This window comes from Phoenix dactylifera, unplaced genomic scaffold (assembly GCF_009389715.1).
Source record: "Phoenix dactylifera cultivar Barhee BC4 unplaced genomic scaffold, palm_55x_up_171113_PBpolish2nd_filt_p 000097F, whole genome shotgun sequence".
Classification (NCBI taxonomy): Eukaryota; Viridiplantae; Streptophyta; class Magnoliopsida; order Arecales; family Arecaceae; genus Phoenix; species Phoenix dactylifera.
In genome coordinates, this window is record NW_024067681.1 from 815,731 (window position 1) to 830,409 (window position 14,679).

A 14,679-nucleotide genomic window follows, 5' to 3' on the forward strand; every position below is an offset into this window, starting at 1 on the left:
GAATGCATTTTAGATCCCACACCATATAAAATAGAAACCGCCTTATTAACCTTTGGGAAGTTGGTCACTAAAGTCATGCATTAAATTAAGCCTGAAAGTACTCGAATCAAAATTGAATCCAATTATTAATCAAGTTTGGATGCGATTTTGGAGCTTACTATTTTTGATGAATTTGAAGCTGAATTTGATCTCAATTTTTCTCATTCAACTTAGTTGCACATATTGTGTGGATCCTACCTAAATCGACCCACTTGCAATTCTAAGTAGAGGGGTATGACCAGTAGGACAAGTCCTTTCTATAGTAGTCTTAAAAATCTAAAGGTATGAATTTGATGTATATACACAATCCTTTGGGATTAAATGAGAAACAAATTCAGTAGAATATTATATTATATTATCTTATCATTGCTGGACTAGTCACTTTTTGATTAAGCAATATCCAACTAATATTTCACACACAAATACATCTATCTCGCATAAGGTTGTGCTTGTTTTATGCGTATATTTACTTTGCACACGATTATGCTCAAGTATATATATGACTGTGAAGCTAACAAAAAATTAATGGCCATTGAAATGGAGTAGTGGGAACAAAATTTCAATCAATAGAGATTAGATGATGACTATTAGAAGGAGAAATTATTCATGTTATAGTCCCATTCTCGTCAAACTTCTTATGGATGAGCCCCTTTGGCTTCTCAACAAGTTAACAAAAATTTTATAGAGTATTTTCTACATATTTTCCTTCTAGTATCCATTTATAAAAATCATATTACTTTTCATTTCCTATCTTGCATCGTATATCCTACTAGTTAGAAACTAGAAAGAAAACGGAACACCTAGTCCATTCTCTAGCTCCCATTTTTTGTTCAATCCTCCGTATCTCTACGTAGGCTTCTACTTTGTTTTGTATAGAATTATGCTTAATATGTATACATAGAAATTAGTAGAGGAAGCGGATCGAAGATGTTGGTTGGTATGCGACCAACATGAACTATAGTAATGCTTAACCATTAAATCTATTTAGCTTAATTCAAGCTATTATAGGTCAGGTTAGATTATCTAGATTTGGATTCAGAATTTTGACCTATTTAAATAAGTAAGTCAAATCCGAATCAATGGAGTTTAGATCTATATCTAATCCAACCTCACATGATTGCAGCCCTCGATGTCTTCGTTGGTGCCCGACCGTCATGTCCTCGTGAGTTTCTTACCGGGGTGGTGATGGGATTCGAACTCGTAGTTAAAAGCCGGGGGTGACATCCAAGTCACCACAATGCCTATGAGGGAGCACATAGTAATAGGGTGGGTGCATCCACACCGTCTTCGTTCGTACCCACTTTTTTGAAAGGGAGAGCTTTAGAGGGGTACGCCCTATTCAGTCTATTTCCATTCTATTGCTCCTACACTGCCCCTCTTTTGGGCTATTGCAAGGAGGAGAGGTAAATTCGCAGTTACTTCCTTCTTTATCTTCCATCTTGCTCCCAATGTTGCATCCTATTAAGCTTTTTCAAGAAGATTTACTCACATTTTGACCGTAATTTTTTTTTTTTTGGTACAACGGCGGATCACACACAACAGATGTAAATGTGGCCAACTTAGGGTTGAGATTAAAAATAAAAAAAAAAAAATTAATCCCTACTATGAACTTAGTAACCATATAAAATAATAACCAACTTATTGCTTCGTATTATCAAGACGAAGTAATTTATGAAAAAAATATTGCGGAATAAAAAGTCGCTCTAGTCTTATGGTCAAATGAATGAACTGCCGGGAGCATACTCGGTCACCCGATGCAATGGAGGGTCCAAAAATTCTTGATCTTCCCACGGTAAAAATTATGAGTGTCAATACGTGGAGAACCACGCCCACCCCAAATAGGTATAAATAAATAAATAAATAAATAAATAAAAATAACAATAATAGAAATTATGTATATGAAAATAGTTATAAAGTGAATATTTTTTATTTATTTTGATGACAATTATTCTAGTTTGTGATCGACTAAAGCTTTTGAAATAACTTTTACGGGGATTTTTTTGTTGATACAATACTGCATACATGTCAAGAAATTATCTATGATAACTTTCTCATAGAATAATCATGTTTGCCATAAGTAAATTGATTTATATAACTCTTTCTGAGTTGTACTTCTTTTTCAAAAAATTATTTGATATATATAAGATTTATTTCAAGCCTCACATCTTTTGCATGCCAGAACAAAATACTTTTTTTGAAAAAAAAAAGTATAAACAAGGAGTAGGTATACTAAATAAAATTATTTCAAGTGAATATTATCATAAATTATTTTCAGCACAAAACTATCATTTAATCCTTTTTAATTCTTTAAAGTAATTATTCAATATTTTTTAAAAAATAATTCAACAAAAACTATAATAGCTCTTCCCTACTTTCAATTTTGCTTGTTCACAAACCCAAGGGATCCTTCAAGTTTCTTGATTGTCAATTAACTAATGAGATTTCAAATCACGTAATAAATTAAGAATGCAATTTGCGTACCGTACGACTAGTGTTTCTTTTTCCTTGAGTCCGTCCATTGTTTTCTTTATACTTTTCCCATAAAGCGATAAAATTACATGGTTTTGCAAGAGACTTGATAACTCACTTGAACTTTCTCATGCATTTAACTCATATTATACCCGCTATGCCCTCTATATCTACAACTATGATTGAAGTTTGAACTTGGGGTCATTCATGACCTCTTTCCTAGTCAATTACTTACAAATAATATGAACTTTAACCAAGATAAAGACATCATGGTCTCCGAAGAAAGGAAAGGAAAGGGAGAAAAAGGGCAAAGCTACAGTGGGAAAGCATGTTTAAAGTCTAAGGACATCTAGAGTAGGACTAAGTCTCCTTTGCTTCCCTAGTAAGCAAAACTAATAAAAAAATAATCAACAAAAGGGAAGGTGGCCTCCTCTATCTGCAAAGTCCAAGGCATTTACAAATGCCATGACACACACCCTTTATTAGGTCTGCCCAATTCTGCATGGAAGCAGGAGTTTTTTTTTTTTTTTTTTTTTTTGTACATGAGGCAGGAGGAATTTTCAGTGGCAGCCAGCCAGCTGACTGACTTCCCCTCTAAAGTTTTCAAATATAATTACACCTACAGAAGAAGAAAGGGCCTATTTTTCTTGTTTGTTTTGTTCTCCTCTGCTTCCTTGGACCCTTTTCTCCAGCACAACCCCATCTCCACCTTGGTTTTTATGGTCTCTTGGTTTTTTTAAAAGGCAGGCACTGCTGTGATTGATTTGAAAAGGCCAACTCCCCTGGAAAAACACCACATGAATTATATACGTATTATGGGCTAAACCCAAGGCTTGTTTTTAGGATCCTAAGGACTTACAGTTAAAACCTCATGGTCTTTGTCCTCTTGCGCGCCTACCCAAGAAGTTTAGACTTTGTGACAGGAAAGAATACAGAGGGATGAGATGGGAGACGTATGTTTTGACTCATGCATCTTTAAACAATAATATATTCTCCATGCCATTCAAATCTTCTTAGAGAGAAAAGAGGGCTATTATTACTTATCTGTGAGTTAGTAAAAACTCAATGGTCTTTCTCTCTCTTACATCTATATATTCTATTGAATTATTTTATAGCAGTAGGTACTAAATAGTAATATAGTAATAGTAGTTATTTAAGTTAAGAAAGTGTGGCAGAAGGGGAGTAAAGAAATCGTGTGCTCAGCGATTCTATAGCCGTTTTCTTGTGATCATACCTCTAGAGTTGGCAGCCCAAAACTCTCTCTCTCTCTTTCTTACAACTCCCACTTTCTCTCTCTATTTTTTGCTGTGAGTCAAAAGCTCTACCCAAGCGCAATAATTATAATTATGTCAAGAAGGTGATGATATATGATATTTCTTTTCCTTTTTATACTGGATTTTTCAGGAGTATATCAGAAAAGCGCAGCAGAGGAATTTGTCATCTCTCCTTTGTCTCTAGTCTTCTTTCTCTCTCTCTTATCTCTGCCCACTTCCTCTCTTTCTCCAGTCATTAACTCCTCTTAATGATGGCTTCCTCTCGTGATCCGTGGCCTCCAAGTGTTAAGTTAATCCTAGACAGTCCCAACGATATTTAGAGGACCCCAAGTAACAGACTAACGCAAAGGTCAGAGCTTTTTTTCGTTTTATCCTCGTGTGAAGGAACGCGGAGGTAAGAGCTCTAGAGAGAAAACGCGGTGGAAACTGATAGAGAAGCAGAAAGGCAGGGTTTTGGAGGGGTATTAGAGGAGGCAAAGAAGGGTTTTCTCGACAGAGACAGCCATAGATAAGTCCCTGGGACCGGTGGGAGACTCTCTCTTTGGGAAGACGCGTGATAGAGAAGAGAAAGAAAGGTTCTTTGGGACAAGGAACTGGATAGAGTTTGGCTATTAAGACTTCCAGAAAGGTCTGTTTGGTTTCTTTCCTCGCTCCTTCGGCTTAGTTCATCTACTTTACTGGATATATTTATAGTTGCTGAAGAGAATAATGCCCATTTGAAGAAGGGAAGAGGAGGAGGAGAAAGAGATCGAGATGGGGAACTGTGGAAGAAATGGAGGTGTGAGGCAGTACATCAGATCCAAGGTGCCTCGCTTGAGATGGACCCCTGACCTCCATCACTGCTTTGTTCGTGCCATTGAAAGGCTTGGAGGACAGGAAAGTTGGTACCTTTTCCATTCGAAACCTTTGTGCTTTGCCTTTATTTTTATTTGTCTTTCCTCTCTGTGTTACTGCTTATAGTTGTTACTTTTGTTTTGTAATCTCATTGCTTATTTCCTCTATTATTCTAGAGGCTACACCTAAGCTTGTCCTGCAGCTCATGAATGTTAGAGGACTCACAATATCCCATGTTAAAAGTCATCTCCAGGTATGGCTATGCTGTTTTGAAACTTGGTTCAGATTTATCCATGGTCATATTGTTGTCTCTCTTTCTCTTTTTTTGTGTTTTTTTGGGGAAGTTTGGCTGACAGATGGATGGTATGGTTTTAATCAGATGTACAGAAGCATGAGGAATGACATGGGCAGGCAAGGTATATATGGTTTTTATCTCTGCTCTTCTGTCCACCAAAAATTATTCCTGCCAAAATGCTTCTTCCCTTCAAACAGAAATCCATATCCATTTTTTTAAGATTATTTATCTTATGTTAAGAAAGCTCTCTCTATCAATTAACCTTCAAGTTGATGCAGTATTCATCTTTTGCCATTTGAGAAGCCTTGTTGGTAGAGGTTCTTGTTGTTTTTATATTTTTTTCCTTTTTTTCTCTCTCTAAAATTTGTGGCTTATTTTTTACCATTGGTACTCCTTCATATGACTTATCTAAAGATACTTACTCATTAAGTTGATGCAGCATCCTTTTTTTTTTTTTTACTTCCCTCATGTGGATCAGCTTTGATACTAGAGTTTGCTTTCGATTTTTATTTACTCTTTCTTAGTATTAAGACAGTTTCTTAGCCAAAAACAGTACAGAATAGGAAGCCAGACTTTTTGTTGAGCTGCACCATTTACAGTAATTCCCCTCGAACTAGAAGGTGACATCTTTATTTATTTAATTGGTTCTGGTCGCCTTTCAGAATGCATGAACCGGGAGCTATCAATAAAATAGCTAAAAGAAAAGGGTGTGAAGTTCAAAAAAACTCATATCTTTTACATGGTTTGCCTGGCATGCATCTTAAGTAACTCACATCTTCTTTTTCTTTCTTTTTGACTCTTTTTCACAATAAATTCAATTTTTAATGATGAATCGCCTCAGAAAACCTCAAAACTTCTGTTCTCTCTACCATACAGTTTCTATTCTTATGCTTTCATAACATAGAGTTGAGTCTAAGAAAAGGCTTGTTCCATGGATCAATCTTCTTGTTCAGCATCAGAATTGCAAGCAAGAAAGCACACATGTGAAGCCAATGATGGTGGTGCTGATGAGCGAGATGATGATGGCTCCTCCCCTCCTTCAAAGCCCACCACCAAGGAATTCCAGTCCCAGTTCGGGTACTTCCCACATCCTCCTCTGAAAAAGTTGGCTAGCTATCTATCTTTATGCACTTCAAATAATATCGGTCACATTAGGAACATATAAAGATGACCCCCATCTTCTTTTCTCCCTCACTTTTTCCTCACCTTTTGCTAATCTCTCCCCACTTCTTTTGCTTATTTTATTAGCAGGGCTCGAATGGAGACACAAGCCACCTCCAAAAGCTTGCAATGCAGCCAAGGAATCAGCGAGGCAGTCACCTTCCCGTACTGCTTTGATGATTACATGCAAGCCATGGCTGTGGGGAGGGGAATAAAGGAGGAGGGCTTCAGGTGGCAGAAAGATGCTGCGGAGACTGGCTTATTGGCAGATCACCACCCTTCCAAGCTCAAATTGTTGGGATATATGGTGGAAGAATCTGGCCCTTTAAAGGTACAGCAAAAAGTGATAAAAGAAACCACCCTTGCACCCTGTTCTTCTTCTCCCTTTCCAACTTTTCTCTCTCCCTCTTGAGTGTCCTCAGCTACTTTTAGGTGCCTTGTGTTCTTTTCTTCTTTAACTCTTCTAATCTCCTCCTTTGACCAACCTTTTTTTTAAGCGTTTCTAAGATTAGGTTTGATATTGAAAGATTGCATGGAGCCCGGCCTTCCTAACTTTAAGAGCGTGCCCCATGCATGTGCATTTATGTTTACATGTTTCATGACATGAATATTCCTTCTTATTTCATCCTTATTTTATCAATTTGAATGCTTGACCAGCTTCCTAAACATTGTATTGCACCCTATCCCCACACATTCCCATGTATCACTCTGGATCAATGAGATGCAGCCATGTAGCCGCAGAGGAATCAATAGTAGAGCTACACTAGTATATTTGGCATTTGTTGCTGACAAAAAAGGGCTGCAATGGGCAACCTCTTTATTCAGATCTTTGATCTATACTCAGAAGATATTGGAGTTATACTGGCTATTTGAATAGACTTTTAAGACCATTGGTTGATCAAATAGTATCTTCTTGATAGTTAGGTTGCTGCCTCTCAAAGAATGGGTGAGACTCTATGTAATTTGATTATTATATCAAACTTATGTCCACTTGTTAACAGATAATTGTTTACATTTGTTTATTGTTGCAACCCTATCTAAAGTTTAATTAGTGAGGAAATGGTGGCATTTGGATGACCCTAGTGAAGTTCCCTCTACTTTGACTAATGCATTAATTTGAGTGAGTAATGGTTGAACTTTTTGGTTAAAGAACTTAAAACTACGGCTTTATTTAAGAGAAGCCTTTGAGATCAGGCATATTTAATACAATTCAATGCTTAACTTATCTGCATGGTTGCGTGAGCTGCAGCATGTTCTTCTAAAATGAGACATCAAACAAACTCATCTTCTCTCTTTATTGACCGCAGAGCAGCAAACCAAGCGACCAGAATCTTATCTCTGCAGGGAAGCTCAAGTCCGAGGGGAGCTTCGAGAAGGGATGTCGATCATATGTGTCCCTATTATTCGAGGAGTGTTCAGAGGAGAGGGAGGAGGTTGATGACTGCTCACTATCACTATCCTTGACATTGCACCCAACCCACAGGAGTAATACACCCTCAGCAAGTGAAAGCAGTGGCACAATCTCTTCGTCTTCGAGGAGAAACTTCAGTGAGTGTTCAGGTTACTCAGAAGGTCCCAGAATCAATTTAGATCTCTCCATGTCCATCTGTGGTTCTTAGCTTGGACTTTGTAAATCTCTTCTCTTTACTTTTTTTTTTTTTTTGGAGGGGGGGGGGGGGGGGGGGGGGGGAGGGGAGGGGAGAGAATTGAGTTGTAGCCAATGTTTCTTTTTATTTTGTTGGCTTTGGTATCTTATCATCATACCTATTACCTCCATGACACTTCATATGTACTTGGTATAATGGATGCATTAGTAAGAGCTGCTAATTAAGTCTTATCAAGTAAAATATTTTCCATGCCTAGTCCTCTATGGAGGTGAAAAAAAAGCCTTTTTTTTTTTTGCTGAATACGGGTGCTTCATATAGTACGGATACGAATACACCCAATAAGATCAAAATACAATAACTCATGGAGTGCCAATGGCAACTCCCCCTCCCCCTACCAGAGGGCATACCCCGAGTGGTGGGCTGCATAGGCAGCCACCCAATCGGCTGCCCCATTGGCCTCCCTGAATATATGCTTGGCCTGGATGGCCCCCCCATCTCTCATCATCATCACAATGTCGCGAATCAAAGGGTGGTCTGTGCCCTCACCCCCCAATCCCCTCTGAATCCACTTTGACGACAATGGCCGAGTCACCCTCCAAAATAATCGAGCTGGCCCGCAGTACTACCCGCGCATGTCGAAGATCCGCCCAGGCTGTACGCAGCTCTGCTCCGGGAACCGATGTATCAAACAACTGGCAGCCTCCTGCGACCACTGCCTTGAAATGCGGGCCCCGTATGATAAAGCCTGCACCGCCCCGCGTGCCGCCGTCCAAAACCGACCCATCGAAGTTGACCTTGAGGAAGCTTGGGGGTGGGGGCTCCCAGGTGAAAAACACCATCTGAGGAGCTGCCAAGGGAGGAACCTCAGGTGTTCCAAGCTGTCAAAGGTCTGTCTGTATAAGAGGTGGGTCTGATCTCCATGGCCTGTGCTCGAGCAAACTCTGCCACAAACCTCGGTGACACCCTACGCTCGCCGAGAGTATGGGCGTTCCTGGCCAGCCAAATCTGAAGTGCTGTGCAAGTAGCTCTGATGCCCTCCTCGCGAGTCCGTGAACTGGCTAACCACTGCCGTATCACCCTAAGAAAACGTAGCCGTGCACTTCGGGCCCCCTGCGGGATTCCAGTCCACTGCCATGTCGACCTCGCCCATGTACACTGGAAGAGCACGTGGTCCACTGACTCCTCAGCTCCACACGTCCCGCACTCAGCCGGGACCCCCCAGCTACGCCTGCTCAGCACTGCTCTCGTAGGAAGGCGGTCCCAGAACACCTTCCATAGGAAGAGAGCTACCCTCGGGTGAAGTCCGGACCTCCAAATCCAAGTGCAATCCGGCCCCGGCTCGTACTCCGGCTGAATAACATGGGTGAGATCTCCCAGCCTAACACTGGCCCGGCTCGAGGTGCCCCACACCCTGACATCTGGCCCTCCGCATCCTGGTAATGGAAGGGACCGAATCCTCGCAGCTAGGTGTACCCCGAACAATAGCCTGAGTCTGGCCTCATCCCACTCTGCCCCTCGTGGTGCTAGGAGGTCACACACCCGTAGCCCCTCCACTGCCTCTGTGTCGACCATAGTCGGCCAACAGCTCAGGGATAGGGAGTCCACCCATGAATCGCTGGTCACATCAATACTCCGGCCATCGCCAATCAAACACCTGATGTGTGCCGATACTGACGGCAGGTACCTTCCGATCTCATGCCACATGAAAGAGACTCGATGACCCCTCTGTGCCACCCCTGCAGCCCCTCGACCATATTTGGCTGCCATCACCTGACTCCAGAGGCCGTGTGGCTTTAACATGAACCGAGCCGCATGCCGAGCAATGAACGCCTCGCGCTTCTCTATGAGGGACTGCACCCCTAGACCACCCTCACTAGTAGGACGACAAATCTGCTCCCAAGCCACCAGGTGCACTCCGTGACCTCCACCGTATGACCCCCACAGAAAGCTCCGAAGAAGGCGCTCGATCCTTAACAGGATCATCTTCGGAACCACTATGTTGGCCATAAGATACACCGGTATGGATCTCAGCACTGCTCTGACCAGTGTCACTCTCCCCATCATGGATAGGGAGGACGCCCTTCATCCCTCCAGCCTGCTTTGGACCCGCTGCACCAAACCCGAGCACTCTGCCACCCGTAGCCTCCGGCCAGTAATAGGGACGTCTAGGTAGGTAAGCGTCCCCCTCTGCTCCGGTATCTGCAGTATCCCTCTGATCTTCTGTCTGACTCTGCTCTCCGTGCTAGGACTAAAAGAAATGGTAGATTTGAGCAAATTCACTCTCTGGCTGGACGCCACGCAGTAGTCCGCCACCACCCTGCGAAGGACCTGAGCCTCTGAAATCCGTGCCCTGGTCAAAAGAAGACAATCATCAGCAAAAAGTAAGTGGGAGATAGGGCGAACCCCCGAGGCTGGGACATAGGCCTCCAACTCCCGGCTGGCGCACACTCTCTGCAAAGACCGAGATAAAATATCAGCACAGATAATAAACAAATGGATAAGAGACATTCCTGTCGTAACCCTATGGTGGACTCGAAGAAGGGTGATGGTGTGCCGTTGACCAAGATAGAAAACTTTGACCCCCGGACGCACCCCATAACCCAACCGATCCACTGTCTGGGGAAGCCGTACGCCTCCAACGCCCGCTAAAGAAAACTCCACTTGATCCTGTCGTAAGCCCGCTCCATATCCAGCTTGACTGCCATCAGGCTGTGCCACTTCGATGCTTGTCGGAGATCCCACATCATTTTCTGGGCCAACATAACATTATGGGAAATATTTCTGCCGGCCACAAAGGCCCCCTGCTCCTGGCTAATAAGACCAGGCAAGAGGGGCTTCATCCTGCCCACCATAATTCTTGCCACAACCTTGTATAAGGTTGTGCACAAGCTGATGAGCCTAAAATGACAAGGCTCAGCCGCATTCTGACGTTTAGGTATAAGTGTGATAAAAGTAGCCTTCCAATCCTCAGGCATAGCTGCCTGGGTAAAAAAGCACTGAATAGCCTCCACCATCGCTGGTCGGATAATACCCCAATACTGCCGAAAAAAGAAAGGGGAAAAACCATCAGGTCCCGGGGCCTTGTCTGCAGCCAAGGCCCAGACTGCCTCCTGTACCTCCTGTGCCGACACCGGCCGGGTCAGGGATACACTCTCAACGTCACGAATACCCACGTCCACCCTCAGAGGGCGGTCCCCATCACTGGCCTCCTCATCCTCCGTCCATCTAGTACGAAAAAAATCGAGTAAGACCTGTCAGATGGCAGGCTCACCCTCCACCCGATGTCCGGACCCAGCTCGCAGTACGGAAAAAAAAAAAGCCTTTTTTTTGGTAAAAACGGCATTTCATATAGCTCTAACTTGAGTACATCCAGCCATATCAGAAGCAAAAAAAGAGTACAAGGTAGGGGGTATCCCTCCTACCGATGTCCAAATGATCTCCCCGGAATGTCGGGCTACATAAGAGGCCACCCAATCAGCTGCACGGTTTGCCTTCCGGAAAACGTGTAGAGCCTGAAAATCGCTCAACTCCTGAGCCAACCTACGGATATCACGGATAAGGGGATGGCCGTCACCATATCTATCCAATCCACGAGCCCAGTCAATCACCACAGAGGAGTCCCCCTCAAGGCAGAGCCGCTCAGCACCCAGTATCTGCCTGGCAAAGGATATCCCTTCCCAAGCTGCCCGCAACTCCGTCCCAACAGCAGTAAGTCCGGGCGTGCGACGACCACCAGCTGCTATCATCCTCCCAAGATGATCCCTGATCACAAAACCGACGCCTCCAGCCACTCCGTCCACCGACATACTACCATCGAAGTTCGCTTTGAGATAACCAGGGGGTGGGGGTACCCAAGAAACAAGGACGAACCTGGGCGCTGTGACAGCGGAAGAAGTACCCCAGATGTCCCCGGCCATCCCAGAAGAGAACCTCGCGGTAGCTGTGATGATCTCCCTCGCATGACGAATCGCTCTATCCACCACCATCCTCGGCGGTAATCTTCTACCTTCAAACACGCCAGAATTTCTGTCCAACCATATATGATAAGCCATGTATGCCCAACGAATCCCCGCATCAACAGTACTGGGCTCCGCATAGAGACCCTCAACCAATGAATCAAATCCTGTGTCGACTCAACTGAGTGGGGCAATAGGGCCGGTGACCTCCTCCAAATCTCCCTGGCTCTGGGACACTGCAATAAAACATGATCAATAGTCTCCTCCGTATCTATGCACACCTCGCACCCCTGGGTGATCCTCATCCCACGCCGTGCTAATAAACTCCTGGTCGGTAAGCAGTCCCATGCCACCTTCCAGATAAAAAGCGACACCCGCAGATGAGTCCGCATCCTCCAAATCCATCCCCCCTCTATCTGCCGGCCTGGCTCACTAATCATCAGCTGATGAATATCCCTGGCACGCACCTGAGACCTCCCTGTCGGCACCCAGACTAGTCTGTCTGGCCTCTCCCTGGCAGGAACTGGTAGGGCCAGGACCATCTCTGCCAGCTGCGCCCCAAACACCTCCTGAATCAGCTCCTCCCTCCAACGACCACCCTCCAGCTCGATCAGGTCTCTGACCCTAAGCCCAGCTATCCTCGCCGTGTCCACCATCACCAGCAACCTACTGATAGGCTGCTCTGTCAACCAGCTGTCCTCCAGCACATCTACGGACCGCCCATCCCCAATGGACCACCTGATCACCGGTAGCACCATCCCTACTATAGTGCAAATCTCCCTCCATATCGGTGAATGGCGGCGGCCGCCACGGATCCCAGGCGCTAGAGCACCATACTTGGCCCTCATCAAAGCAGCCCACATACCATCCGGCTCTAGTACTACTCTAGCAGCCTGTCGAGCCAACAAAACCTCCCGTCTCATCACTAGGGACTGGACCCCTAATCCTCCACACCTGGTCGGCTGACATACAACCTCCCACGCCATCAGATGGATCCCCCCTCTACCTCCATTCCTTCCCCAGATAAAATTCCTGAAGATCCGCTCAAGATTTCGCACAGTCGCTACTGGCATAAGGAAATTGGACAGTAAGTAAATAGGGATCGAAGAGAGAACTGACCGTACCAAGGTAACCCTGCCCATCATGGATAGTGAATGTATCTGCCACCCCTCCAATCTGTGTCTAATACTGAGCTCAAGAGAGGAACACTCCCTGCTGTGTAACCGCTGACCCGAAAGTGGCACACCCAAGTACCTCAGCATGCCCTCCTGCTCTCCCACTCCCAACATCTTCAATATAGAAGTCTTCACCGCCACTCTGATCTTCGGGCTAAAGCATATTGCTGATTTGGATAAGTTGACCCGTTGACCAGATACCGAACAATAGTCCCGGAGAATCCTCTGAATGACCCGTGCATCCTGCCTCGTAGCCTGGGCTAGAAGTAGACAGTCATCGGCAAAAAGCAAATGGGAGGTCGGTGATGCGTCCGGCACGGGCCTGTAAACAACCAGCTCCTGGTTGCTCACTGCCTGCCTAAGAGCTCTGGAGAGAGCATCTGCACATATAATAAAGAGTAAGGGAGATAGAGGACAACTCTGACGTAATCCCCCGGCAGACTCGAAAAATCGGGAGGGCGTCCCATTCACCAAGATGGCAAAAGAAGGAGCTCTGACACACCCCATCACCCATCTAATCCATATCTCATGAAAGCCAAATTCCTGCAAGGACTGCTGTACAAAGTCCCATCTCATCCTATCATAGGCCCTCTCCATATCAAGTTTGATCCCCATCAAACTCCTCCTGCTCGATGCCCTACGAAGATCAAACATAAACTCCTGAACAATAAGAACATTATCAGAAATGCTCCGACCTCCCACAAAAGCCCCCTGCTCCGGGCTGATAATCCTCGGAAGAATGTCCCTCAGTCTGACTGCTAGTAACTTCGCTGTCGCCTTGTACATGGTAGTACATAGGCTGATCGGGCGGAAGTGACTAGGCTCAGAAGCATCCTGTCGCTTCGGTATAAGAGTGATCAAGGTCCTCTGCCAATCTGTAGACATAACTACGGTGCTAAAGTACTGCTGTATGGCTGCCGTCACATCCTGTCCTACTATCATCCAGTACCTCCGAAAGAACAACGGTGGAAAACCATCCGGCCTCGGCGCCTTGTCCCCCTCAAGAGACCACACAACCTCCCGAATCTCCCTCTCCGATACCGGCCTGATCAGTGCCACAGTATCCTCCTCTGCCACACGTGCCGAGGGCGGGACAAAACCCTCTGGACTCCCACTGCCTAACTGCTCGGACCACCTGGCCCTGAAAAACCCCTCCAGCACTCTCTGGATCATGTCGGGGTCCTCCACTATCTGCCCAGCCTCATCCCTGATAGCCCTGATCCTATTTCGATGTCTCCTGATCACCACCGCCTGATGGAAAAAACTGGTGTTCCGATCACCCTCCCGGATCCACTGTATCCGTGATTTCTGTCTCCAAAAAATCTCCTGCTGCCTCAGAAGAGAGTCATGTAATGATAAAAGTGACCTAAGCTCCCCCATCTCCTCATCCTCCAAGCCCCTCCCCTCTACCTCCTGGGATTGTAAACTAAGAATGGCCACTTCAGACTCCTCAATCCGCCTAAATATATTCCCACTTCCTCACGGTTCTACCTCCTTAGCCTTCTCTTAGTTAACTCCAGTCTGCATGACACCCGATACATAGCATCCCCTCTGACCGGCATACCCCATGCCTCCCTCACTATCTCCCAAGACTGTGGGTAGCATAACCAGAACTTCTCAAATCTAAAAGGGGAATGACTTGAGACAAGTGTATCGGTACTAACCAGTAAAGGACTATGATCAGATGCGATCCTTGGCAAATGACGAACATGATGATCAGGGAAGCATTGGATCCACCCGGCTGTGGCATAGACTCTGTCCAATCTCTCCCAGACCCGAGCCTGACCCTGCTGGTTATTACACCATGTAAACTTTGGCCCCGAGAAGCCTAAGTCAATCAAGCCATTCTCCATAATGAAGTCTTGAAAT

At 45.0% G+C, this 14,679-nt stretch overlaps 2 protein-coding genes across 5 annotated transcripts; one reads left to right on the forward strand and one right to left on the reverse strand.

Annotated features, from left to right (window-relative positions):
• The first annotated feature begins 3,904 nt into the window (after positions 1–3,904).
• LOC103718164 (myb family transcription factor MOF1) lies at positions 3,905–7,725 on the forward strand. 4 transcript variants are annotated; one of them, XM_026808880.2, is made up of 7 exons: positions 3,905–4,410; positions 4,505–4,662; positions 4,793–4,869; positions 4,996–5,032; positions 5,865–5,988; positions 6,160–6,403; positions 7,380–7,725. In XM_026808880.2, exons 2-7 carry the CDS (start codon positions 4,536–4,538, stop codon positions 7,689–7,691), a joined length of 921 nt encoding a protein of 306 aa, XP_026664681.1. In that variant the 5' UTR covers positions 3,905–4,410; positions 4,505–4,535; the 3' UTR covers positions 7,692–7,725. The 4 variants fall into 4 exon arrangements, with proteins under 4 accessions (XP_026664681.1, XP_038972421.1, XP_038972420.1 ...); XM_039116493.1 differs by having other exon boundaries at positions 6,163–6,403; XM_039116492.1 differs by lacking the exon at positions 3,905–4,410 and having other exon boundaries at positions 4,417–4,662.
• Positions 7,726–10,324: 2,599 nt separating this feature from the next.
• Positions 10,325–14,190, reverse strand: LOC120104769. Its single transcript, XM_039116523.1, has 3 exons — positions 11,843–14,190; positions 11,079–11,705; positions 10,325–10,904 (listed from the first exon to the last, which is right to left on the reverse strand). Exons 1-3 carry the CDS (start codon positions 14,188–14,190, stop codon positions 10,325–10,327), a joined length of 3,555 nt encoding a protein of 1,184 aa, XP_038972451.1.
• Between the last annotated feature and the right edge of the window lie 489 nt (positions 14,191–14,679).